The sequence below is a fragment of the Nomascus leucogenys genome, chromosome 8 (assembly GCF_006542625.1).
Source record: "Nomascus leucogenys isolate Asia chromosome 8, Asia_NLE_v1, whole genome shotgun sequence".
In the NCBI taxonomy this organism is placed as follows: Eukaryota; Metazoa; Chordata; class Mammalia; order Primates; family Hylobatidae; genus Nomascus; species Nomascus leucogenys.
In genome coordinates, this window is record NC_044388.1 from 47,132,826 (window position 1) to 47,159,286 (window position 26,461).

Genomic DNA, 26,461 nt, shown 5'->3' on the forward strand with positions numbered 1-26,461 from the left:
GACAGCCCCGACTCTATGTTTTCAATTAAATCACTGTATGTTTTTTCAAATATCTTTTTTTTTTAGACGGAGACCCACTCTGTCGCCCAGGCTGGAGTGCAGTGGTGCAATCTTGGCTCACTGCAACCTCTGCCTCCAGCGTTCAAGCGATTCTCGTGCCTCCGCCTCCAAAGTAGCTGTGACTACAGGCATGCACCACCACGCTGGGCTAACTTTTTGTATTTTTAGTAGAGATGGGGTTTTGCTATGTTTGCCAGGCTGGTCTCGAACTCCTGACCTCAAGTGATCCACCGCGCCTGGCCTAAAATAACTTATTCTTGAAACTCATTGACCGACTTCTTGTTTGACCTGTCTCCTTTCTTCCCTCCACTTCCTTTCTCTCTCTCCCTCTTTCCTTTCCATCTATCCATCCCTCCATCATCTGCCACTCATCCAAGCATCTGTTATTGCCTCTTCCTAAATATTTACCAAGTGTCTTGTAAGTGCTAAGCACAGTGCTGGGCCCTAGAATACAGAAGTGGCCAGGGCAGTCATGGTTTCTGCTCTCACAGATCTTATAGTCAAATAGTGAACAGGCAACTAAGCAAGAAATGCAGCACCATATGACATGCTAAGTGCCGTGATGGCAAGGTGGACTGTGGTCAGAGCTCAAAAGAGAGGGGACCAGGCAAATCTGGGGGAGGGGAGGAGAGGAGCAGCTTCCTAGGAAGTGACACCTAAGGGCTGAGTAGGGCTTGCCAGGTGAGCATGGATTCCAGAGACAGGAGGGGAGGGGTGAAGGCTGGCAGGCTAGAGAGGGGTGTGCCTTCCAAGATGTGAATATGAGTGTGCCTGGTCCCAGGAGAAGGAAGGGTGAGAAACGGGGAGGGCAAGTTGGTGCTCTCCGAGAGAATGGACCCTTCAACAGACGGCCAAGCAAGGCTGCAAGAAAAGGGTTGTGCTAGCTTCCAAGCTAGGTACAGCCTGGAGGGTACGTCCCTGCCTGCAGAGGAAGCGTGTACTCGATGTTTATCAAACACTGCAGCAACCCCGTGACTGCCAAACAAAAGAAGATAGCCACGTTTTGTGTCTAGAACACTGATCTTAGTAAGCACTAATTTTTTTTTAGATAAGATGTACCCAAAAGGCATATTTCCTTCTTTTTATCCTTTTCTCAAATTGAGTCAGTGTTTCAAGCTTGCTCTCTCCATTAAAAAAAAAAAAAAAAAAAAAAAAAAGGAAAACACCTTCACATTTAGGTAAGGAAATTCTCCAGCTGTTTTTTAATGACAGTTTCAAAATCTTAACACTATCTCATTCTATTCTGCTTAACATTCAGGAAATAATTACCTTTTCTTTTTGAGGTCTCAGCACAACTCCTGGGAGTGCTGATTAATGAACTAAAGTACAGAGCCAAGAAACACTATTTGCAGTGCTTGTTTCTGGGGGAATCTCTGGGTGATTTACCTTGGCTCTTTCTGGCTATTTATAATAACATCTGATGCTAACTGCAGGGTGCTGTGCCTCAACAATGTATGAATACAATTATTCCTCCAACCCCTCTCATTATTAATTTCTACTGAGTAGAGCCAAAATTAGTTCTTAAGATTTAATTAAAAGTAGCAGCCCCACTTACCTTTTTTAAGATGAAAATTCTGATGAGTACAAACAGCAGGCCAGACATGAAACCAGACAACAGTGGAGATATAAACCAAGAAGCAACTGAATAATTAAAAAAAAAAAATCTAATGAATGTTAAAATTCATTCATAATTATGGTCCTATTCATAGAACACAATGATAAGCAAAATGTATTACATACATTCATAAGTATTTCCAGAATTATTTACTTTTACTTCAGAACCTAACAGCCGTGTGACTTGGCAGAGCTGACCTTCACACATTTGTGGCCACACTCAGACATCAATACACAGTTACACACCACTGACCACACTGCCAATGCAGGGTCAAGAAACCCCTGCCCCGAGCTCGGGCCTCAGAAGACAGCATCCTGAGTCCTGCCTCCCATGGAGTCCTTCTGCCTGCCCTTCTTATCAACACATATGGAGACTCGGTCGCTGTTCCAACAGTAAGGGTTATTTAAAAGCTGGGCCAACTTCCATTTCCTTTGCCAAGGCCAGCCGGGTACTTTCATTCCTGCCATCTAACTGCTGGAACTCTGAAACTTTTAGCCTCTAGCCAAGTAGTTCCCGCCTCTGGCTGTACAGTGGAACCATCTGGGGCGTTTTCAAACACTCGTTTGGCCCTGGCTGGACCCCCAGAATTCTGATTTAAAAGGTTGGAAATGGGGTACGGGCATTGGTATTTTTAAATCACTTCCCCGGGTCATTCTAAAGTACAGCCGGAGTTGAGAACCACTGTTCTAGAAGCCTGGGATGGAAGGTGGGTTTCCTTGTGGTTTCTGCCCCTGCCTGGCAGCTCAGGGATCCCGTTTGACCCAGGACTCCTAAGGCCATCATGATTCTTGTAAAAAATTGAGTAACCCAGAATATGGAAATGGAGTGAAAGAGTATCGTTCACGATGGGTGGGTTGGTATTTGTGGAGGTGAATGGATTTACCTCTTGCTAAAAGCAGAGCCAGGCACTAACTTGCTAGACACCTGAGAATGGGTGCAGGCTTACATCTTGGTCCCTGCCGGGCAGGCTTACAAGGTACAGAGGACACTTGGCAGAGTGTTTCTTCCCAAAGGGCAGGCTGGATGACCTTTTTTTTTTTTTTTTTTTTTTTTTTTAAGACAGAGTCTTGCTCTGTCACCCAGGGGCTGGAGTGCAGTGGCATAATCATGGCTCACTGCAGCCTCAACTTCCGAGGCACAAGTGATCCTCCCACCTCAGCCTCCTGAGTAGCTGGGACTACAAGTGCACACCATCACACCAGGCTAATTTTCTTTATTTTATTTTTTTTTGTAAAGATGGGGTCTTGCTACGTTGCTCAGGCTGGTCTTGAACTCCTGGGCTAAAGCAATCCTCCTGCCTTGGCCTCCCAAAGTGTTGGAATTATAGGCCTGAGCCACTGTGCCTGGCCTGGATGATCTGTTGAATGCAGGGACATAACACGTGGCTCACTCTGAGGCTTCCCCAAGACTATGAACTCCTGGATTCCAGGCATCTTCCTCACTTGTGCTCAGTCTTTCTCTAACCTACAGACTGACTTCAGTCTAATACATTTCTTACCTGCCTGGGAATAACAGAGGGTGATTTCCAAAGCTGGATGACAAGGTAACATTTCAAAAGAACAGAGTTAAACAACTGTCTAGCACATAATAGTTCACTATCTCTACTAACAGGAACTTTGGCCAGGCCGGTGGCTCACGCCTGTAATCCTGGCACTTTTGCAGGCTGAGGCAGGCGAATTGCCTGAGCTCAGGAGTTCAAGACCAGCCTGGGCAACATGGTGAAACCCCGTCTGTACTAAAATACAAAAGAAATTAGCTGGGCATGGTGGCATGTGCCTGTAATCCTAGCTACTCGGGAGGCTGAGGCAGGAGAACTGCTTGAACTCAGGAGGCGGAGGATGCAGTGAGCCGAGATTGCGCCACTGCACTCTAGCACTCCAGCCTGGGTGACAGAGCGAGACTCCATCTCTACAAAACAAAACAACAAAACAAAAAACAGGAATTTTTAAGGGAAAATGCATTACTCATACCATCTATGTCTTTTTTTTGAGACGGAGTCTTGCTTTGTTTCCCAGGCTGGAGTGCAGTGACTCAATCCCGGCTCACTGCAAACTCTACCTCCCAGGTTGAAGTGATTCTCCTGCCTCAGCCTCCCGAGTAGCTGGAATTACAGGCACCTGCCATCACGCCTGGCTAATTTTTGTATTTTTGTAGAGGCGGGGTTGAACCATGTTGGCCAGGCTGGTCTTGAACTCCTGACCTCAAGTGATCTGCCTGCCTTGACCTCCCAAAGTGCTGGGATTATAGGCGTGAGCCACCACGTCTGGCCCATCTAGGTCTTTTAAATCTTAACATTTGAAGAAAAAGATACAAAATTAACTTGTGGCTGGGCGTGGTGTCTCATGCCTGTAATCCCAGCTCTTTGGGAGGCTAAGGCCGGCCGATCATGAGGTCAAGAGATTAAGATCATCCAGGCCAACATGGTGAAACCTCGTCTCTACTAAAAATACAAAAATTAGCAGGCATGGTGGCGTGCGCCTGTAGTCCCAGGTACTCGGGAGGTTGAGGCAGGAGAATGGCTTGAACCCGGGAGGTGGAGGTTGCAGTGAGCCGAGATTGCGCCACTGCACTCCAGCCTGGCAACAGAGTGACACTCTGGGTCAAAAAATAAAAAATAAAAAATAACTTGTAATAAAACTTATTCTAGAAAATGTAAACTTTCCTTCTTATCGGTAAAAGAAAATGCCAATTACCAATCTTGACAAGCTCCATCCACTGCACACCTTTGGTACCGATTGCGACCAGCGAGAATCCTATAGTAGAACCCACAATGCAGTGCGTTCCTGAGATTGGAAGCCTCAGGAAGGAAGCGATCAGCTGCCACACAGCGGAACCTACAGATCGAAGGACAAAAAACCATCAGATACAGAGTACAGAGGTGCAGACACCAAGGGAAGAAATCCAAATGTTTTCCATAACATCTCCCAGAGTTTAATTTTCTGTGAATTGTTTCTTTACAGAGCGCTACAGCCTGGACAAAAATCACTCAATTAACTTCAGTTAAGGGACTGCTTCTGCCTTCCTCAACACAGAGGGGACAGGGATGATGGTTATTTATTTATTTTTTGAAGCCAGTCCCGCTCTGTTGCCAAGGCTGAAGTGCGGTGGCCTGATCTCGGCTCACTGCAACCTCTGCCTCCGGGGTTCAAGTGAGCCCTCTGGCTAATTTTTGTATTTTTAGTAAAGATGGAGTTTCACTATGTTAGCCAGGCTGGTCTCGAACTCCTAACCTCAAGTGATCTACCCGCCTTGGCCTCCCAAAGTGCTGGGATTACAGGCGTGAGGCATCGTGTCCGGCCAGATTATGCATTTAAAGGAAAGTCTCCTGGTGCTACACACTGACTGCCCTTGTCACTTTTCAGTGAGGGTGCTGCGGATGAACTCGTTCTGGGGTGAAGTTTGGCCAAAACTAAGCAAGAGATTAAAGTCTCGAATGAACACAGAAAAATAAGAAAGGAAATATATTGGGAAAAGATTTTGTTGTAGTTCTGCCTTACAGTCACATAATGAAAAGGACCAGATATTGGCTAGGTCATATTATCTTTATAAGAGAGTATAATACCATGTTGCTTTTTTCTTTGCTTTCCTTTTTTTCTTTTGTAGAGACAGGGTCTCACTCTTGCCCAGGCTGGAGTACAGCGGCACAATCATGGCTCACTGCAGCCTTAAACTCCTGGACTCAAATGATCCTCCTGTCTCAGCCTCCCAAGTAGCTGAGATTACAAGTGTGCACCACCACACCTGGTTAATTTTTAATTTTTTTGGCAGAGACAGGATCTTGCTATGTTACCCAGGCTGGTTTTGAACTCCTGGCCTTAAGCAATCCTCCTGCTTCAGCCTCCCAAACCCCTGGGATTACAGGCATGAGCTGCCACACTCAGCTAATTATTAAAATTTTTTTACAGAGACGGGGGACTTGCTATGTTGCCCTGGCTGGTCTTGAACTCCCGGGCTCAAGCCATTCTCCCACCACGGCCTCCCAAAGTGCTGGGATGACAGGCTCATTGGATGCAGTGAGCCACTGCACCCAGCCCATACTGCTTTTTGATGGTGCCTCTCCTATGAGAAATAACTATGATATTTAACCCAAATTTGGGCATCTGCTCTCAGATCCTACCCAGAATGTTGGACCTTTCATTTGTGTGTCTGATTCCTCGTTGTTAAGAGGTTCTCATTAGTATTGGCTTTGTGTCCTTTTACCTCAATTTCACCAACTCTTTTCTAGGTTTAATGTTTTTCTAGGCTACAGTTCACTTCAAATATTTTCATAAGCAGATCAGATTTTGTAGTGAGTATTAAAAGCATCAACCGGGAGAGATCACTTTCAGAAGCAGTTGTTGAAAAGCTCCCATGGAACTGTAGGGGAACAAAGGGCCTGGCTGATAAGCTGGGCACGTTATTAATCCCAAACGTTAATTCTGGAAACCTGGTTGCCTGGCAGCAGCAGCACTTTTCAGGGGACCCCTGGCATTTCCTTCAAAGGCATCTGAGTTGCAGGCGGATCATTTATGGCTGTGCAGGACCCAGTCTACGAAGCAACACACACAGCTGCTCCCATGAGTGCTAGGCGTGCTGACCTTTGAGCTGAGGCCGGCTGTGATCCTGTGTCAATCCTTAAGGTGTGTGTTGGGAGGAGAAGGGGCCAGCCTTGTGCTGCCAAACCTGTATCAGGCTCCATGGCAGCGCCAGGCCTACCCGTGGACACGTCCTTAAGCCTCCACATCTGAGCCCTGGGCTCCTCGGGGACTAGTGGTTTTAAAACGAAAGCCAGGGTTTGGAGCACGTTTCCTAGCACGGATTCATAGCTTAGAAAATACATGATATGGTTTATATTCTTTTTTTTTTTTTTTTTAGACGGAGTCTTGCTCTGTCACCCAGGCACAATCTCGGCTCACTGCAAGCTCTGCCTCCCGGTTTCACGGCATTCTCCTGCCTCAGCCTCCTGAATAGCTGGGACTACAGGTGCCCGCTACTACGCCCGGCTAATTTTTTGTATTTTTAGTAGAGATGGGGTTTCACCACGTCAGCCAAGATGGTCTCAATCTCCTGACCTCATGATCCGCCTGCCTTGGCCTCCCAAAGTGCTGGGATTACAGGCGTGAGCCACTGCTCCCGGCCTATATTCTTACAATTAAAATAATCTCATGATGTGAGACAATGATATCAACCCACCCAATTGAATTCAGACCATAAGATTTGTCCCTCCTGAAAGCTGCTATATTTTCTGTGGCTGACTTTACAAAATACGTCCTGGAGGAGGAGAGTTTGTAAAGAAAGGTAGGGAGTAATGGGACCACCTGTGAGAGGGAAGAAGGAGAGAGGATAGCAGGGAGGGGAGGAGAGAGGGGACAGCTGAGGGAGGGCCTGGTGGGGCCAGGAAATACCTGCAAGAGGGCCTGGGAGTAGATGATAGCACCTCAGCCTCAGGGGTGTCTGAAGACAAACGGGATCACATTAGTGTCAGGAAGAACAGAGGGAAAAAGACATACTTTAATGTAAGATAATGGCATCTGACAGAGGGAAGAGATGAAGCATGGGACAAGAGTGCAAGACACGACCTAGGCAAAGTGGGGAGATGGGCATCTCAGAGGCCGCCATTCCTGTGCAGATGAAAGAAACGGCAGAGCAAAGGCTCAGGCTCCAGGGAGGCTGCCGGGCAGGGGTGGGGTGGCAGAGTGTGGCTGGGCAGAGGGAGCTGGAAGGGGGCTGTGTGCTTCTTAAGGGGTTCGAGGAGCTGGCTCGTTTGTGTTAGTGTGGGTCTTTCCACAAAAAAAGATGCAGAGTTTTGAATTCTCAGATTTTTGGAACCATTGGTGGTTTCCTACAAAATGGACAGACTACTGCTTTAGGGCTGAGCCAGTCCCACAAGATGACTTGTTCAGGACGTTTCACTGGCAGCAATAATTTCTACCCAACCACCTTAACTCTAACCAACTCTGTCAGGAAGCACAGACGCCCAGGTGCTTGGGGAGAAGTGACTAACAGAGAAAACAAAAGAAGCAAACAGAATAGAATTAAGGACAGAGCGAGAGAGGGAGAAGAAAAAAGGACTGTTGGATTTAGAAGAGGAAGACTGGAGAATTCAGGCATCTGGACAGAATCAGCTGTGGTTTTCGCCAATGGTAATTACACTACCATCTTAAATTTATAGCTCCCAGGGCAAAGAACCCGATTTTACGAATCTAGGTAACTCATACAAATTCCCAACAAAATAAGCTTTGAGATTCATTTAACCACATACCAAAAAAAAAAAAGTTCAAAAACCAAAGCAAGCAAAATCAAGTTATTCAAGCAAAACCCCAAATTGCTTTGGTAAACCCAAATTCTAGTTGAGGTAAGTATCCTTCATTCTTTCAGTAAAGAGCCAAACGCCAGGGGTGGGGAATGGAGAAATGAAACAAGTTATCCCGTCTGCAGGAAGAGTGAGCAGATGAGGCCCCTGTTCATGAACCCTCCTGTCACATGGAGGTCTTCAGCGTGGCTTCCCTAACAAATTTCTTTAATAAGCAGAACCATGCCTCTAAAGTTTATCCATCAAAAGGAAAAACTTCAGTTAAGATTTAACTTTGTGGTCGGGTGTGGTGGCTCACGCCTGTAATCCCAGCACTTTCGGAGGCCAAGATGGGAGGATCACCAGCTCAGGAGTTGGAGACCAGCCTGACTAACATGGTGAAACCCCATCTCTACCAAAAATACAAATATTAGCTGGGTGTGGTGTTGGTGCCAGTAATCTCAACTACTCAGGAGGCTGAGGCAGGAGAATCGCTTGAACCTGGGAGGCAGAGGTTGCAGTGAGCCAAGATCACGCCACTGCACTCCAGCCTGGGCAACAGAGCGAGACTCCATCTCAAAAAAAAAAAAAAAAGATTTAATTTTGTCAGTGTTTTTCTTGATTTGTCCCATACTTTCAACACATCTAGTCAGATTTTCCTGACTAGAAAAATCTTAATTTCCACTTGATGGAATTAAATCTTAGATATCTATCACAACTAAAAAGGTGAATTTTACAAAGAACGGTTATTTTTCTAAGGGAAATTTCCATTATATCTGACTATGGTGAGATATACATATGTTCCATGATTCATTCAATAATGACTATAGTTGTTGGAATAAAAGTGATCTTGAACCTGATGTTTTTTTTTTTGAGACAGCGTCTGGCTATGTCGCCCACGCTGGAGGGCAGTGGCACAATCACAACTCGCTGCAGCCTCAACCTCCTGGGCTCAAGCAATCCTCCCACTTCAGCCTCCCAAGCAGCTAGGACTACAGGCATGTGCCACCATGCCCAGCTAATTTTTTAATTTTTTTGTAGAGACAGGGTCTCCCTATGTTGCCCAGACTGGTCTCAAACTCCTGGGATCAAGTGGTCCGCCCGTCTCGGGGGCCTCCCAAAGTTGAACCTGACATCTTTACAACACAAAGCGTCAAGCTGAGAAGTAGGAGCTCCCTGGTGTGTGTTACTGGCCTACAGTGCTTGGTGAACATGCAATTCCTTAGTACAACAGGCTGCTTCTTATCAGATGCCTCGTAACAACATGAGATTGGGCCATTGTGAACTTGGTCAATAATCTCTAAATTCCGGGTGTTTCAGAAATGCAAGTGACAGGCCAGGTGTGGTGGCTCACATCTGTAATCCCAGCACTTTGGGAGGCGATGGTGGGTGGATTGCTTGAGGTCAGGAGTTCAAGACTAGCCTGGCCAACATGGTGAAACCCTGTCTCTACTAAAAATACAAAAATTAGCCGGGTGTGGTGGCACATGCCTTTAGTCTCAGCTACTCCGGAGGGTGAGGTGAGAGAATAGCTTGAACCCAGGAGGTGGAGGTTGCAATGAGTGGAGATCATGCCATTGCACTCTAGCCTGGGCCACAGAGCAAGACTCTGTCTCAAAAAAAAAAAGAAAAGAAAAAATGTAAGTGACAAAATAAAGAACTCGGGGGAATGTGGCTGTATTCTTAGTACACCAGCATCTTACCTCCTGCTGCAGGACTCTTCCTACAAGAGGATATGCCCTGTTGAAAGCAGAAGGTGGTAGAATTCCTCTCTAACCCTCTTCTCCCTAACCAAATTACCCGTATACATCAGCTGTCTGTTGTGTCGTCATCTCTACCTAGAGGCAAGCAGAAAAAGAATCCTGTCAGCTGCACTTAACACACGCCTGCCCGGAAGGTTCTTTTCTGTCGTAGCGAGGGCGGTGATGGGCAGACCCGTAGGGCCGGGATCTGTGTCCGCCCAGGCCATGGGGACATCACTCTGTCCAACCAGCCACTCTGCTTATTCACACAGTTCACACACCTCCACACTTCATCTAGACAACTTGAAACTTCAATAAAAGGTCATGCTATCACCAGGCAACACGCACATTATTTTTTGGCCGGAAAACAAAACAAACATACCAAATGGAGCTCCCAGAGGTAGAATCAGAAAATCAAAACAAAAGCCAACAAAAGGATGACAAATAATGTAAGAGACCAGAATTCCTTGAAAGACACGCAGATTTGGTAACTTCTTTAGAACTTAAACTGTGAATATAAAAGTTAGACTAATAAATATTATTTTTGACATCCAAGTTTTCAAAACATTGTCTCCTAATTGATGAAAAACCTTAAGAAAAAAATCTAAATCAACCTTCCGGGAAATTTCATACGTCAACCTTGAAAACACATTCACTTAGACAACCTTCAAACAACTCTAAAATAATAAAGCGCTGTTCTACAAAGGTCTTTTTCTGTACTTTCTGAAAAGTATTCACTTAGTTGAAATCTATTTTAGCAACCAAGTTTGCTCAAAAGTTCAGAAAATAAATGGTTGCCTGATATTTAAACACTTTAAAAATCATAAATTAATATGCAGAAAGCAAAAATAAGAGAGTAAATATGAAACATCCAACCAGTTTTTGAAAAGCCAAAGCAAAAATCACATTTATGGATACGGGCAAAGTACTGCAGGGAAGCGGGTCAGTGGGTGGATGTCCCATCGGTGTAGAGAAGGGGCTACTCACCAACCATGGCACTAACTTCCCCAGCCATGAGCATCTCCACCGTCTCGTTGTACAGGTTCACGTCAATGATACCTTTGCGAATGGTTTCTCCTACTTTGGCTCCTAATAACACGGAGCCGGTGGTTTCAAATATTGAAGCTAAAATGCATGCCTGCCTCAAGGTCACCACACCAGAGCCCACGGCTGTACCAAAGGAGTTGGCAACATCGTTTGCACCAACAGAAAAGGCCAAGATGAAAGCTATGATGAAACCCAAAATGACCATCCACAAATACTCATCCATGGCCATTTTGGAAAGTGGGTGCCGAGTACTTTTCTTTTGCAGGAATATTTTAAATAAACAAAGCTTGAGGTTATAAACTTCGTAAGGCCAAGAGTTCTTGTAAACAGTGAGTTTGCTCTGGAAAGTGCTGGACAATGTTAGAGGCTGGACAAACTGCTAGCTGCTGGTTTGCAAACTACTGTCAGGACAGTTCATTTGGTTGTGTTCAGTCAGCGGTAAAACACATTCCATATTTTTCCTCCCGATCTGGGAAAGCTGTGATGTCTCCTCCTGTAGCAGAAAGGAAACAAAAGAAATCAATTATACTCAGCAACCTGTTAACAGTTTGTTCTTTCAGAAATAAATGTTTTAAGCCTGCTAATGGGCTCTAACTTTGGCATGTGATGGACCTAACCATAAAGCAATTCAAGGAAGATTATAATTAGGATAACCACCCCCAACCAAAAGCAACAAAAAAACCTGATTTCTAGAATTGTCAGGAGTTGAAGCATGCTTAATAATTACAGACTAATAGTAATCCTTACTAGGTTACATTTTTCATGCAATCAGAAAAACATATTTGGTCATTATTTTCAGACAGGAACAATTGCCTCAAATGAGCAAAAGATTAAGAAATGAGAAATTTAGTTGCATGGTTTTTCAAATATGGGGAATGTGCCCAGTTTCCTGGAACAGCAATAACCAAATCTGAGTCTGTGACACCGCTGGGTGTGACCAACGACCCACCTCCACATTTACGCATAAGCAATGAGCACAGTATATTATCATGCATGTGTCTGGGAGAGTTTACAGGCCTGGCGAGAGGTCACTCATCTGGAGGGTGACCAAGGCAGGAACTGACAGGCCCCAGAGAAGAACAGAGAAGCCTAGAGAATGAGGCAATTCTATCACGATGCCACTATCCCATCTCACTAGGAGGAAAAGCTAGAGGCCCCAGCAGGGTCAGGAAGACCCTTCAGGCCTCCTCACAGCTCACTGGCCTCAGCTCCTCTCCCCTCCCTCACAATGCCCTGGTGTCACTGTCCCCTTGCAATCCCTTGGAAAGACCAGGCACACTCTCACCTCAGGGCTTTTGTACCTGAGGATCCCTCTGCAGGAAGAATCTTCCCCCACAGCTGCACAGCTCCCTCCTCCCTGCATTCAGGTCCGTGCTCAAATGTCACTATTAAGAGAGGCCTTCCTTGACCCCAGAAGGAGCAGCCCCTCCCCCATGCCACTGTTCCTGCTTCTGGGAGGGAGAGGAGATGCCACCAGATACATCCATGAAATAAAAATGTCACTGCAAGCTTCGTAATTATGGTATTCTATTATTGGAAAGCCAAGGCACTGTATATTTTCTTTGAATGATATCAAGCATATAAATGCTTATTGAGTTGAACTGAATAAATACCACACCATATACAATATAATAATTTGACCCATCAATAAGGTTATTTAAAGGGAAAAATCAGGACACACAATTTTATGTACACTGTGATTATGGCAATGTTGCAAATGCATATAAAAGGCTGGGTGTACTGGCTCATGCCTATAATCTCAGAACTTTGGGAGGCCGAGGTGGGTGAATCACTTGAGGTCAGGAGTTCGAGACCAGCCTGGCCAACATGGTGAACCCCCATCTCTACTAAAACTACAAAAATTAGCTGGGCCTGGTGGCAGATGCTTGTAATCCCAGCCAGAGAATCGCTTGAACCTGGGAGGCAGAGGTTGCAGTGAGCCAAGATCATGCCACTGCACTCTAGCCTGGGTGACACAGTGAGACTCCATCTCAAAAATAAAAAATAATAATGCATATAAAAATACCAAGGGATATATACTAAAATTATAACAGAGGTTGAACAGTAAGGTTATAGACAATTTTTTCCCTTTCTTCCCCAAACTGTATACTGTTACATGCTTTTCAAATGAAAATAATATTAATAAACAAATCTACAAACATATTGAACATCATTGATGTGCAATGCTATAGGCACACAATGAAACAGAAAATATACACTGATAGTTGTTATCATTTCTAAGATTTTTCAGCCTTTGCAATTTTGGAGATTCAGATCCCAAGTGAGACAAATGAAAAGACCACTCTAAGGGCAAAAGACAACATTCCATTGAAAGAGTATTATATTAATATGACAGGCACACTAAATCAATGCATGAAAATCAAAACTTTAAAAACTTGGGGCCTGTATGATCTATCCCAAGATATAAACAAATCATTGATAAAATCTTGTTTGCCGGGCTACCTTGCCAATAGGGCAAACATGAACAATATTCAATTATTGATTGAGAAATACAGCAATGAACAAAAATGGATGTGGTCCTGGCACATCTGGGAAGTCCAGTGAAGGAAACAGACACTAATCATAGCAACACATAAGTGTCCATAAACTGGTGACAAGAACTATGCAGGCAGGAGACGGTGCCACACAGTGTCGTGAGAGCACAGCCGGTGGGACGTGGTGTAGCAGGCAGCAAAGGCTCACCTGAGACCTCACACGGCCAGAGTCACACTGGGCCTGGTGTGGGGGGTGGGGGGGGACACTCATTCCAGATGGTTCTCGTGGTGGGAAGGAGGGGCCTGGAGGCAGGCCAGGGTGAGGGGAACCAGGATGAAGGTCGGGAGGGTCTGGTTAAAGACTGGCCACCATGTGGACAGTGGGGTGCCACCAAAGGGTTTTAATCAGAGAAGGGTATTGGCATGACCAGACTTGGCTTTTCTTTTTTTTTGCTCTGTCACCCAGGCTGGAATGCAGTGGCACAAGCATGGCTCACTGCAGCCTTAACCTCCCAGGCTCAAGCAATCCTCCTGCCTCAGCCTTCTCAGTAGTTGGGACTACAGGCGTGCACCACCATACCCTACTAATTTTTAAATTTTTTGTAGAGACTGGGTTGCCCTATGCTGCCCAGGCTGGTCTCAAACTCCTGTCCTCAAGTGATTCTCCTACCTCGGCCTCCCAAAGTGCTGGGATCACAGGTGTGAGACACCATGTCTGGCCCAGACTTGGGAATTTTTCTGTTGTGTTTGAGACAAAGTCTCACTCTGTCACCCAGGCTGGAGTGCAGTGGCATGATCTTGGCTCACTACAACCTCTGCCTCCCGGGTTCAAGAGATTCTCCCACCTCGGCCTCCCGAGTAGCTGGGATTACAGGCACCCGCCATCATGCCCGGCTAATTTTTTTGTATTTTTGTAGAGATGGGGTTTCACCACGTTGGCCAGGCTGGTCTTGAACTCCTGACCTCAGGTGATCCACCCCACTTGGCCTCCCAAAGTGCTGGGATTACAGGCGTGAGCCACCACACCAGGGCCCAGAAGATCATTCTGGCTGCAGTGTGGCGACCACATTGGATAGAAGGCAAGCAAAAACACGGAGGATGAGTCTGCATGGCTTAGGCATGAGATGAGGCATCCGGGACCAGGCTGTGGACAGTGGTGGGTGGGAGGGAATACGATGATTTAAGAGAACTGCAGCGGCAAAATCCAACAGGACCAGATGGTGGATTAAACATGGGGGTGGAGAGAGGATAGATGGTTTATGGAACAGAACTGAAAAATAACCGAGTGGGTTTTTCTTCTCTTTTGCATTGTTTTTAGTTTTACTTTTTGGGGCTAGGATGGGGTCTGACCACAGGTGCGCTTTTGATTGGGTGAACTAGCCGGGTTTACTGTGTCTTTTTTTTTTTTTTTTGACACGAAATCTCGCTCTGTCACCCAGGCTGGAGTGCAGTGGCGTGATCTCGGCTCACTGCAAGCTCCGCCTCCTGGGTTCACGCCATTCTCCTGCCTCAGCCTCCCGAGTAGCTGGGACTAAACAGGCGCCCACCACCATGCCCGGCTATTTTTTTTGTTTGTTTTAATTTTTAGTAGAGACGGGGTTTCACCGTGTTAGCCAGGATGATCTCAATCTCCCGACCTCGTAATCCACCCGCCTCAGCCTCCCAAAGTGCTGGGATTACAGGCTTGAGCCACCATGCCCGGCCGGTTTACTGTCTCAACGGAGGACTCCCTTGCTGTGCACCTTGAATATGGCAGTGGCTGTACTACTGTACATGCTGTCAAAACTCATGAAACTCACACAGGTGAACCACAGGAGCGCCTTGGGTGGGAAGAGCGGCTGGCACAAGCCCCGAGCAGCTTCGCCCTAGCCTGGTTTTGCTTGGGGACGTTGTTAATCACCTTGATGTTCCCCTTGGCACTGTGTCAGCCCGGAGATCCCCTCTCCTACTTAAACAGTCTTAGACAACTCATTTCCACAATTGTGCCTATGCTCTTTAACGCGGCTTTTCTTCTTCACACTCACACCCTCAGCCCACCAGCCTAAGCCCAGCAAGCACCTGCCTGAGGAGAAAGGCTTGCCACCTTCTTTCCTCTCTGTGGTTACAAAAGGAACATTCATTTCTCCTGCGTGGAGAAGGGCAATGAGCACAGGACCTGCAGTCGGGGACTCTAGGTCCATTCCCGTCCAGCCAGCTCCTGGCTATGCAACCTCGGGCAAGTCACCTCAATGACTCACCTGAACCGTGGGGACTGTGGCAGATGCCTCGCCACCGGTTACATGCAAACGAGAAGGCCAAAGCTCAATGCCAGCAATCAACATGTGGTGACTATTACCATTCTTAGCAGATAAAGCCCTGGGGCAAAGGTTGGGAAGCATAAGGCCCCGTCGCAGTTCTGTTCCTCTCTAGTGGCTGACCCTGGGTACCTCAACACACTTTTTGAATTGTGGCATCTATAAAATGGGGATAGTGATGGCGCATGCACTTTACAGAATTATTGTGAGGATCAAACTTAATTGGGTAGAAGTGTTTCGCCTCAAGCAACTTGAAATTACTGGCATCACTGTAGTCACAGGAAGAACAACAAACGAGAGGTTCCAGAATCCTTCTGGAAAGATCTTTCTCAGGCAGCCCTGTGCCCCACTCTCTTCCCAGTCCTGTGGGTTTCCCCAGCCTCCTCCCTTAGACCTGCTCTTCTTCCTCAACACGCAGACACTGACCTTGTTTTTGGTTAAAGACTGACACATGTTGTGAGGGACAGGGACTTTTTTTTTTTTTATTTTTTGAGACCGAGTCTTGCTCTGTAGCCCAGGCTGGAGTGCAGTGGCACAATCTCGGCTCACTGCAACCTCTGCCTCCCGGGTTCAAACAATTCTGCCTCAGCCTCCCAAGTAGCTGGCATTAAAGGCACGCACCACCATGCCCAGCTAATTTTTGTATTTTTAGTAGAGATAGGGCTTATCACCATGTTGGCCAGGCTGGTCTTGAACTCCTGACCTTCTGAACTGCCTACCTTGGCCTCCCAAAGTGCTGCAATTACAGGCATGAGTCACTGCGCCCGGCCTGGACGGGGACTTTTTAAGGGAAGAAGGGAGGCAAAGAGGTAGAGAAGAGAAAAAGGGCGCTAAGAAAAAAACCACTCAACATGGTAAAGACACTTTGGACTATTGGCAATTTTTTTTTTTTTTTTGAGACAGAGCCTCACTCTGTCACCAGACTGAAGTGCAGTGGCGTGATCTCGACTCACTGCAACCTCCGTCTCCTGGGTTCAAGCGATTCTCCTGCCTCAGCCTCCCGAGTAGCTGGGACTACAGGTGTGCACCACCACGCCCAGCTAATTTTTGTATTTTTAGTAGAGACATGGTTTCACTATGCTGGCCAGGATGGTCTCGATCTCGACCTCGTGATCAACCCACCTCGGCCTCTCAAAGTGCTGGGATCACAGGTGTGAGCCACCGTCCCTGGCCAATTGGCAATTTCTTTTCTTTTCTTTTTTTGAGATGTAGTCTCACTCTGTCACCCAGGCTAGAGTGCAATGGTTCGATCTCTGCTCACTACAACCTCTGCCTCCCAGGTTCAAGCAGTTTTCCTTTCTCAGCCTCCCCAGTAGCCAGCATTACAGGCATGCACTACCTCCTCCAGCTAATTTTTGTATTTTTAGTAGAGACAGGGTTTCACCATGTTGGCCAGGCTGGTCTTGAACTCCTGACCTCAAGTGATCCACCAGCCATGGCTCCCAAAGTGCTGGGATTACAGACATGAGCCACCGTGCCCAGCCAACTATTGGCAATTTCTTAAAAGTGAAGTGTACACTCGCCACACGACCCAGCAGCCCCAATCTGGAGTGTATTTACCCAAGAGAAACAACAACTCATGTCTATACAGGGAGAGCTCTGCTGTGCACCTTGAGTATGGTGGTGGCTGTATTACTGCACGTGTTGTCAAAACTCACGAAACTGTTCACTCACAACTGCTGAGCTTTACTTATTGAGTTATATACAGTCTACCTCAATAAAAGTGATCAGAAAAAATGCTGGTCATAAAAGGTAATGTTCACTTTTGATATTTTCCCTTATCTATATTGCAAGCATTGCCCCCCACCTCCACCAAGTCCCCTAGGATGGTATAGAGATTACACAGTGAAAAAAAGAAAGAAAGAAAAAAAACAGTTCTCTTTTCAGTGAGAAAGGGAATCTTCCGCTGAGACACAGAAAACCCAGCCAGTTCACTTAGTCGAGCAAGGATTCAGGGGCGGTTGACATCACAGCACATTTAAAACAATGGCAGCGAGGAGACGGATCGAGGAGGGGCTGGGGACGTGACTCTTCGGGGCCAGGGAAGAGAGGAAAGGCCCGCTCCAGGGCCAGCCTACAGACCTCCCTTCAAATTCACAAGGAAAAGAAAAGCCGGCTTTCTGCAGACAAGCCTTCCAGATGGCTTCTAGAGGATCTCACAGTAGAAACCCATTCATTAGTATTAAGTTTACGCAAATATAAACATTTCAGCTGAAAATCATTCCCATGGGGAACCACAGACTGAAGATCCTTTAAATCTGAAGTTCTGGGCACTTCATAGACCAAGAGCTGCAAGGACGTCACTCAGAGAAAGTCTGAGTGTGGGCAAGCTATAATCATAGGGTCACTCTGAACTGTGACCCCAAAGTCAACTCTGAAATCAGTTCTGCAAGGGTAACTGTTATGTATCTGTGATGAAAGTTTCTGTAACGGTGTCTACCTAAGTACAGTTAGAAATGGTTTACACAGTTCTTAAAAAAAAAAAAAAGTAGTTATCTTCTTATTGAAATGGTTCTTAGCTGGACGCAGTGGCTCATGCCTGTAATCCCAGCACTTTGGGAGGCCCGAGGCGGGACCATCACTTGAGGTCAGGAGTTCAAGACCAGACTGGCCAACATAGCAAAACCCCGTCTCTACTAAAAATACAAAAATTAGCTGGCATGGCAGTGTGCATCTGTAATCCCAGCCACTCAGGAGGCTGAGGCAGGAGCATCACTTGAACCTGGGAGGCAGAGGTTGCAGTGACCTGAGACTGAGCCACTGCACTCCAGCCTGGGTGACGGAGTGAGACCTTGTCTGAAAAAAACAGAAAAGAAAATGGTTCTTGTCAACTCACCAGGCCAGGTCAGATGCATGGCAACTCCAGGGCTCTAGATTGTGAACGAGGAGCACTCGGGGGTATGGGTGTTCTTTATGACATCAGCCTCAACCGCTCAAGCAAACAAGCAAAGACTTTGAAATGTGGGCAAATAATGCACAGATGTGGACTGTAGTGTCATTTATTATGATCATAAAAAAGAAGAAACATCTAAATGTTCCCAGTCAGGGGTGTTGCTAAGGCAACTTCTTTTAAAAGATGAAATATTAGGTAGCCACTACAATGATGTAACTTGAGAGATTTTCATGACACTGGAACATAGTGATCCTAGGTGAAACATGGGAACACACAATGACATTAGCCATATGACCTCCGCTATATTTAAGAGAGTACCGGCTAAGACTTTCAGGAAATAAGCCCAAAGGTTAATTGCACTTCTCTCTAGGTCTCTTTTTATTTTTTTTTGACGTTATCCAAAATTTTCTACGATGTGCAATGACCACTTTTATCACTGGAAGATGCTTCAAAACACTACAAAGTACATTTTTTTAAAAAAGTTAGGAACATATAATAAAAATAGGCTTAGTTTTCTTAAATAAACAAAATGAATTTACCATGAATCTATTTATGTTTTCAGCCGGGGCCTCAATTTTTCTCCAGGCTTACTACCTACGATGTAAAACATAAAACACATTTTATATTCCCTTTATTTATCTTTTTCACTGTCAAGAATATCCTTTTGTCTAGTATTGGAGCGCCTGGTAAAAAGGTCTCTGCATGGTGTGGAGTCTTCTACTATATTCCAGTTATTTATTTATTCCTTTATTTTTATTTTTGAGACAGAGTCTCAGTCTGTTGTCTAGGCTGGAGTGCGGTGGCATGATCATGGCTCACTGCAGCCTTAAGCTCCTGGGCTCAAGCAATCCTCCTGTCTCAGCCTCCTGAGTAGCTGGGACTAGAGGCCAGCGCCACCACACCCAGCTAATTTTTATTTTATTTTTTTACAGTTTGGGGAGGGGTCTCCCTATGTTGCCCAGGCTGGTCTCAAACTCCTGGGCTCAAGCAATCCTCCTACCTCAGCCTCTCCAGTAGCTGGGATTATAGGCATGCGCCATCATGCTTGGCTAATTTTGTTTTGTTTTTGGTAGAGACAAGTCTCACTATGTTGCCCAGGCTGGTCTCAAACTCCTGGGCTCAACTGATTCTCCCACCTCAGCCTCCCAAAGTGCTGGGATTACAGACGTGAGCCACTGTGCCCAGCCCTATATTCAATTTATATTCCAAAGGGCCCATGCTCAGTCACAAAGAGTCTTTCTCAGTTCTTCCCTCATCTTCCTTATCCTTCTCTTGAGGTCTGGCCCTCCAGACTGAACTGAATAGAAAATATCTTGATGGTGCCAAGGACTCTGCTGGCCTCTTTTCTCCTGAAACTGTTTGAAGCTAATGCTTACAAGAAGCAACCTATAATTAAGCTTTTATTCCTGTTTTGGTTTACAGAGTTAGAAGATCATAGAACATTAGGGTCTGAAGGGACTTTAGCAGTAATCGAGTCCAATTTTGGTCATTTTAAAGATGTGGCTGCGTCACTGAAAGTAGATTTAAACAATGAGTCCCTAAATGCACTGTCTCCTTCCCATGAGTCCACACCACACCACACCACACCAGGGTAGGAGGCACTGAAATGAAAGCAATGCCGAGAAACTAGGAAGTGATGCTCCTGGCTGACACTTGCCAGGCCCTGATGATACGAGGTCCAACTCTGGGCGCTGAGGCTCCCTGGGTTCCTGGCCTAAGCTGGGGGTGGGCAGGGAGAGACATGGGAAGGAAGGCGGCTAATAAAGAGAATGGATTCACAAGAATGCTGCCGGGCCCTCACTCTTCAAAATTGTCAAGATCAGATGACATCTTCTGGTCCTGTCCAACTCTATTATTCTACATCAATCAGAGACCACAGGGCCAGGAAGAGACCGTTTAGCCTGGAACTGTGAGCCACAGGATTGTCCTGTAGGGAGGGGTGGAAAATTCTGACCCTGTCTTGAGCAGTGCAGTCAACGGCCTTCGTGGACTTACGGAACATGAACAGACTTACTTTGGCGTTTGGTTCTCTAGCTAAGATTCCTGCTTCGGACCCTGAGGGTTCAGCCTTCCCTGCCCTTTTTCCTTCCAGGTCTCGTTCCTGCTCTGTTCACGTTCCGTCCACATTCTTCTCATTCCCACAGGGAAGTTTCTTCCCAGCCGTAAAGCTTCTGTGATATTTAGATGTTTTCCACACAGCCTCTTACTCTCTGGGAAGGCCTTGCATAAATCTACAATAAATAAATCTAAGTGCATATATTTTTAAAGGAAAAGGAAATAAACAGCAAAAAATAATTAAAATGAGAAAAAGTTAGAGGAGTTAGGATGATTTGGCCTGAAGAAGAAAAGATTTCGAAGGTACGACGTGACTTACACGGAAAATATTTTTTTAGTGGAAAGGCTGCCTCAGGATATATAAGTGCCATCCTTGGCGACATTCAAATGGAATCTGAACGACCGTATGACAGGTAATTGTAAGATTTTATTTGTTATTTTCCTTTTACATTTACAATTCAATGAGTCCATGAAAAAGTTATTATTAGGAAATATATCAGCCTCTCTTTATCTAATTTGAGGACACAGCACAAGGAAACAGTCTTTCATGTAAGAAAAAAGACTATTATTTAGGCTGGGCGAGGTGGTTCATCCCTGCAATCCCGTCAAGGTGGGCGGATCACTTGAGCCCAGGAGCTTGAGACCAGCCTAGGCATCATGGCGAAACCCCATCCCTACTAAAAATACAAAAATTACCCAGCTACCCTGGAGGCTGAGGTGGGAAGATCACCTGAGCCTGGGAGGTCAAGGCTACAGTGAGACTGGAGTGTTACCACTGCACTCCAGCCTGTACAACAGAGTAGGACCCTGTCTTAAAAAAAACCAAAACTGTATTTGGCCGGACACAGTGGCTCATGCCTGTAATCCCAGCACTTTGGGAGGCCAAGGCAGGTGGATCACCTGAGATCAGGGGTTTCAGACCAGCCTGGCCAACATGGTGAAAACCTCTCTACATGGTGAAAATCCGTCTCTACTAAAAATACAAAAAATTAGCCAGGCGTGATGGCAGGTCCCTGTAATCCCAGCTACTCAGGGGGCTGAGGCAGGAGAATCACTTGAACCCGGGAGGCAGAGGTTGCAGTGAACCGAGATTGTGCCATTGCACTCCAGCCTGGGCAACAAGAGCAAAACTCAGTCTCCTGAAAAAAAAAAAAAAAAAAAAAAAAAAACACTGGGCCGGGCGCGGTGGCTCATGCCTGTAATCCCAGCACTTTGGGAGGCCAAGGTGGGTGGATCACTTGAGGTCAGGAGTTCGAGACCACCCTGGCCAACATGGTGAGACTCCGTCTCTACTAAAAATACAAAAATTAGCTGGGCATGGTGGTGGGTGCCTATAATCCCAGCTACCAGGGAGACTGAGGCAGAGGCATTGGTTGAACCCAGGAGGCAGAGGTTGCAGTAAGGCGAGATCGTGCCATTGCACTCCAGCCTGGGTGACAGGAGCAAAACTCCGTCTTAAAAACAAACAAACTGTATTTGGATAGGGGAAACATATTTATAACGGAATAGGTTGCAGCCCACCGAAGTGAGCTCCCACTGGAAATGTTGACTCCCCAGCAGTAGAGACGTTTAAAGTAGATCACCACCTTGCTGGAGAGTCTGAGGCACACTACTGTCTGGAAGCAAGGGACGAGAATAGCCAAGCTTTATGAATTTATTTCCACTCTCTAACATAGAAAAGACTCTTCAACATTTTCTCCTTTCTTTCTTTCCGTATGCACTATAGATGGATTCCCCGCCCTCCCAGATATTCTAGGTATTTTCTTCACTCATAACCAAAAATAGGTAGATATTCGTGAGCAAATCGCTTAACATATGAAACTTCTATCAAATGACAAACCTAGGATCACTTGTTCCAATTCTGTGCCCTGAAATGTTGGACTGTTTGGCTAAGTTCCATGGGCTATATTAGGAAAATACTTTCCCTTCAGAGACAGTTTAAAATGGAACCATGTATGAAAATAGATATGGCTCTTACATGTTTATTTGCTAACTTTGTTTTGATTCTATTGGCGGTTCAATAAAAATATGGATGGTACTTATAAAACTTTTTGTTCCTGGTACAACCGCATATTCTTTCCATTAATGCAACATTAATATAAACAGAGGAGCTGACAAATGAAACTATCTTAACTCCTTTCCATGCTCAACTTACAGCCCCATATTTCTTATTATCATTCCAGAGATTCTTAAGCAATTGTTCCTACCCAGCAGAAAAAGCAACAGAGGACAAATGATTATTAAGTTGATCTAGGCAGCCTCTTCCTCTTTGCCATGTGGGGGAATCTGTTCAAGTCTCTGAAGTGCTTCATCAGAAATCTGAAAACCTGATTCCACTCCACTAATAACTTGCTAAATTGGCAGTATAAACAGGCTAAACAAGACAATATAGTCCCAAGAGCGTTCATTTGATTGGTAAGGCAGATAGAAATTTAGCAGTTCCTCTCATCTTCTATGGAGACTGAGAGTGAAATCTTTTTACTAAATTAAGAAACCATGAGCACTGGCTTGATATTATTAATACCTTCACAAAACCATGGGATGGCAGTAAAAAACACAAAAGAGAAAAGACATTCTATAAGATTTCTTTGAAAACTATTTCCTCACTCTGAGAATGCTTATGGCTCTTAATTCCCTATGCATGATAAAGATCATCTTTCTTGCACTCTGTGCTTTCAAAGCTATCTTCAAGCTTTGCAGGAGAGGCCATGGGGGCAGAACGGGGTGCAGCCCCACAGTGTCCCCTGACAGATCCAGTGTGCAGTCTGATGAAGTGTGGGTGGGTGTGGTCTATGGCTGGCAGCCACCATGATCCAAGAGAGCCTGACTTGGGAGGGCAGCCAGGCAGCTAAAGGCTGCTCCCATATCATGCGGGAGCGCCTGGGCCTGGCCTTCCAGACCCCGAGGGCATCCAGCCAGCCGGGTGTTCTGCTTGCTGGTCTACACGCAGCCACTGAGCACCTCGGCCATGCAGCTGGCCCTGAGACAGCAGCAGCACAAAAAGGCCTCCAGGCCAAGACGTGGAACAGGGCACACGACTAAGCACAAGGCCTGCATTTGGACCAAAGGGCACCCTGGCAAACCTAAGCCCAGAGTGAGCCCTCGAAACTGCGGGAGGGAGGTGCTAACAGCCCAGCCTCCAGCCCACCTTTCCTCCTTCCCAGAGGTCAGGACAATCACAGCCCTTCCCTTCTCCCACCCACTGTGCCTGTAAAGTGGGGCTGAGATGACCAGGCATCAGAGTCATTCATTTATTTCCTCACCGCTTCTCTCACTGCATGGAATGTTCAGGGAGGTCAGCTGATTTCCCTGGGTACACTCATGGGGTGATGGACACAATGCGTACAAATAAAAGACCCAGAAAGCACCCCCTCCAAAAAAGGGGAGCTTGTCAAGCTCCCTGTACCTGCATTTTTCCTGTAGAAAACTTGGGGCTAGGCCGAACGCGGTGGCTCATGCCTGTAATTCAAGCACTTTGGGAGGTCGAGGCGAGTGAATCGCCTGAGGTCAGGAGTTTGAGACCAGCCTGGCCAACATGGTGAAACCTCATATCTACTAAAAATAAAAAAATTAGCCGGTGTAGTGGCGGGGGCCTGTAATCCCAGCTACTCAGAAGGCTGAGGCAGGAGAATCGCTTGAACCCAGGAAGCAGAGGTTGCAGTGAGCTGAGACCGTGTTATTGCATTCCAGCCTGGGCGACAAGAACAAAACTCCGTCTCAAAAAAAAAAAAAAAAAAAAAAAAAGGCCAGATGCGGTGGCTCACACCTGTAATCCCAGTTCTTTGGGAGGCTGAGGCGGGCAGATCACAAGGTCAAGAGATCAAGACCATCCTGCCCAACATGGTAAAACCCCATCTCTACTAAAAATACAAAAATTGGCTGGGCATGGTGGCACATGCCTGTAATCCCAGCTACTCAAGAGGCTGAGGCAGGAGAATCATTTGAACCCGGGAGGCGGAGGTTGCAGTGAGCCGAGATCGCGCTGCTGCACTCCACCCTGGTGACAGAGCGAGACTCCGTCTCAAAAAAAAAAAAAAAGAAAACTTGGGGCTAGAGAGATTGTTTCAAGGTCAGCATAGAGCTTTCTTATAAACTGGAGGGCAACCAGATAGAAGCTGCTCTTTCATATTTTAAATTAGTTAAAAAAGAAAAACGAATATGTAATTATATCGTCTTTTATCATTAACTACTTATCTTTAGCAGAGCTGTGTGTGGGTGTGTGGACTCAAATCACTGCCTAGTGTCACTTCCTTTCAGCCTAAAGAATCTCCTTTAGTATTTTTTTATTTAATTTTTTTTGACACCCAGGTTGAAGTGCAGTGGCATGATCATGGCTCACTGCAGCCTTGATCCTCCTGCCTCAGCCTCCCAACTAGCTGGAACTATAGGTGTGCATCACTGAGCCTGGCTAGCTTTTTTGGTAGAGATGGAGTTTTACTATGTTGCCCAGGCTGGCCTAGAACTCCTGGGCTCAAGTGATCCTCCGGCCTCAGCCTCCCGCAATACTGGGATTCCAGGCGTGAACTGCTGCATCTGCCTTCCTCTAGTGAGGTAGTTCTGCTAGCAATGGATGGAATCTCTGTTATTTATGTAGCAGTGTTTTTATTTTGTCTTCACTTTTCAAAGACAGCTTTGCTAGATGAAGGATTTTTTCGGCACTTTAATATGCCATCCGCTGCCTCCCAGACTCACTGCCTCCCTCTGATGAAAGTCAGCTGTCCATCTTACTTGAGTTCCACTGGACTTGACAGTCACTTCTCTCTTGCGGGTTCCAAGAGTTTCTCTTTGTCTCTTAAACTTCTTGACTGCGGTATGTCTGTGTTTATCCTAACTGAATTTGGCTAAGCTGTCTGGATGTGTACATTAGTGTTCTTTATCAAACTTGGGAAGTTAAAATAAATTACTACAGATTATTTTTATTTTTTATTTTTTTGAGACAGAGTCTCGCTCTGTTGCCCAGGCTGGAATGCAATGGTGTGATCTCAGCCCACCACAACCTCCACCTCCTGGGTTCAAGCGATTCTCCTGTATCAGCCTCCCAGGTAGCTGGGATTACAGACATGTGCCACAATGCCCGGCTAATTTTTGTATTTCTGTAGAAGCACGGTTTCACTATGTTGGCCAGGCTGGTCTGGAACTCCTGACCTCAAGTGATCCACCCACCTTGGCCTCCCAAAGTGTTGGGATTACAGGTGTGAGCCACCACGCTCGGCCATGATTTTTTTTTTTTGAGACGGAGTTTCAAAAAAAGATCGCAGTGGTGCGATCTTGGCTCACTGCAAGCTCCGCCTCCCGGGTTCATGCCATTCTCCTGCCTCAGCCTCCCAAGCAGCTGGGACTACAGGTGCCCGCGACCACACCTGGCTAATTTTTTGTGTTTTTAGTAGAGACGGGGTTTCACCCTGTTAGCCAGGATGGTCTTGATCTCCTGACCTCGTGATCCGCCCGCCTCAGCCTCCCAAAGTGCTGGGATTACAGGCGTGAGCCACTGCGCCTGGCCATAACACTGCTATTAAAATGGGTATACAAATATCTCTCCAAGACCACACTTTCAGTCCTTTTGGATATATACCCAGAAGTGGGATTGCTGGATGTGGTAATTCTAATTTTAAGTTTCTGAGGAACTGTCATATACTGTTTTTGACAGCAGCCTCACCATTTAGTATTCTCACCAATAGTGCACAAGGGTTCCAATTTCTCATTACCCTCATCAACACCTGTTATCTTCTGTTGGTTTTATATTTTTATATGATAGCCATCCCAATGGGTGGAGGTGGTAGCTCGTTGTGGTATAATTTTTCATTTCCTGAATAATTTGTGATATTGGGCATCTTTTTATATGCTTGTTGGCCATGTGTATTGTCTTCTTTGGGGAAATGTCTATTAAAGTCCTGTGCCCATTTAAAAAATCAGGTCATTTGCTTTTTGTTTTTGAGTTATAGGAGTTCTTTTTTTTTTTTTTTTTTTGAGATGGAGTCTTGCTCTGTCT

At 45.9% G+C, this 26,461-nt stretch overlaps 1 protein-coding gene across 9 annotated transcripts in view; it reads right to left on the reverse strand.

The window, feature by feature from the left end:
• The window catches only part of SLC20A2 (solute carrier family 20 member 2), a 122,471-nt gene that overhangs the window by 41,897 nt on the left and 54,113 nt on the right, over positions 1-26,461 (reverse strand). For 5 of the 9 annotated variants that reach the window (XM_030817198.1, XM_030817201.1, XM_030817196.1 and 2 more), the window contains exons 2-4: positions 10,676-11,228; positions 4,369-4,509; positions 1,616-1,701 (exon numbers count right to left, since the gene is read on the reverse strand). In XM_030817198.1, the coding sequence (XP_030673058.1) occupies positions 1,616-1,701; positions 4,369-4,509; positions 10,676-10,964 (516 nt within the window). In that variant the 5' untranslated portion in view covers positions 10,965-11,228. Of the gene's footprint in view, positions 1-1,615; positions 1,702-4,368; positions 4,510-9,649; positions 9,785-10,675; positions 11,229-18,956; positions 19,012-20,431; positions 21,071-26,461 lie in introns of those variants that run through there. The other 4 variants (XM_030817197.1, XM_030817199.1, XM_030817202.1 and 1 more) reach the window with 4 other exon arrangements.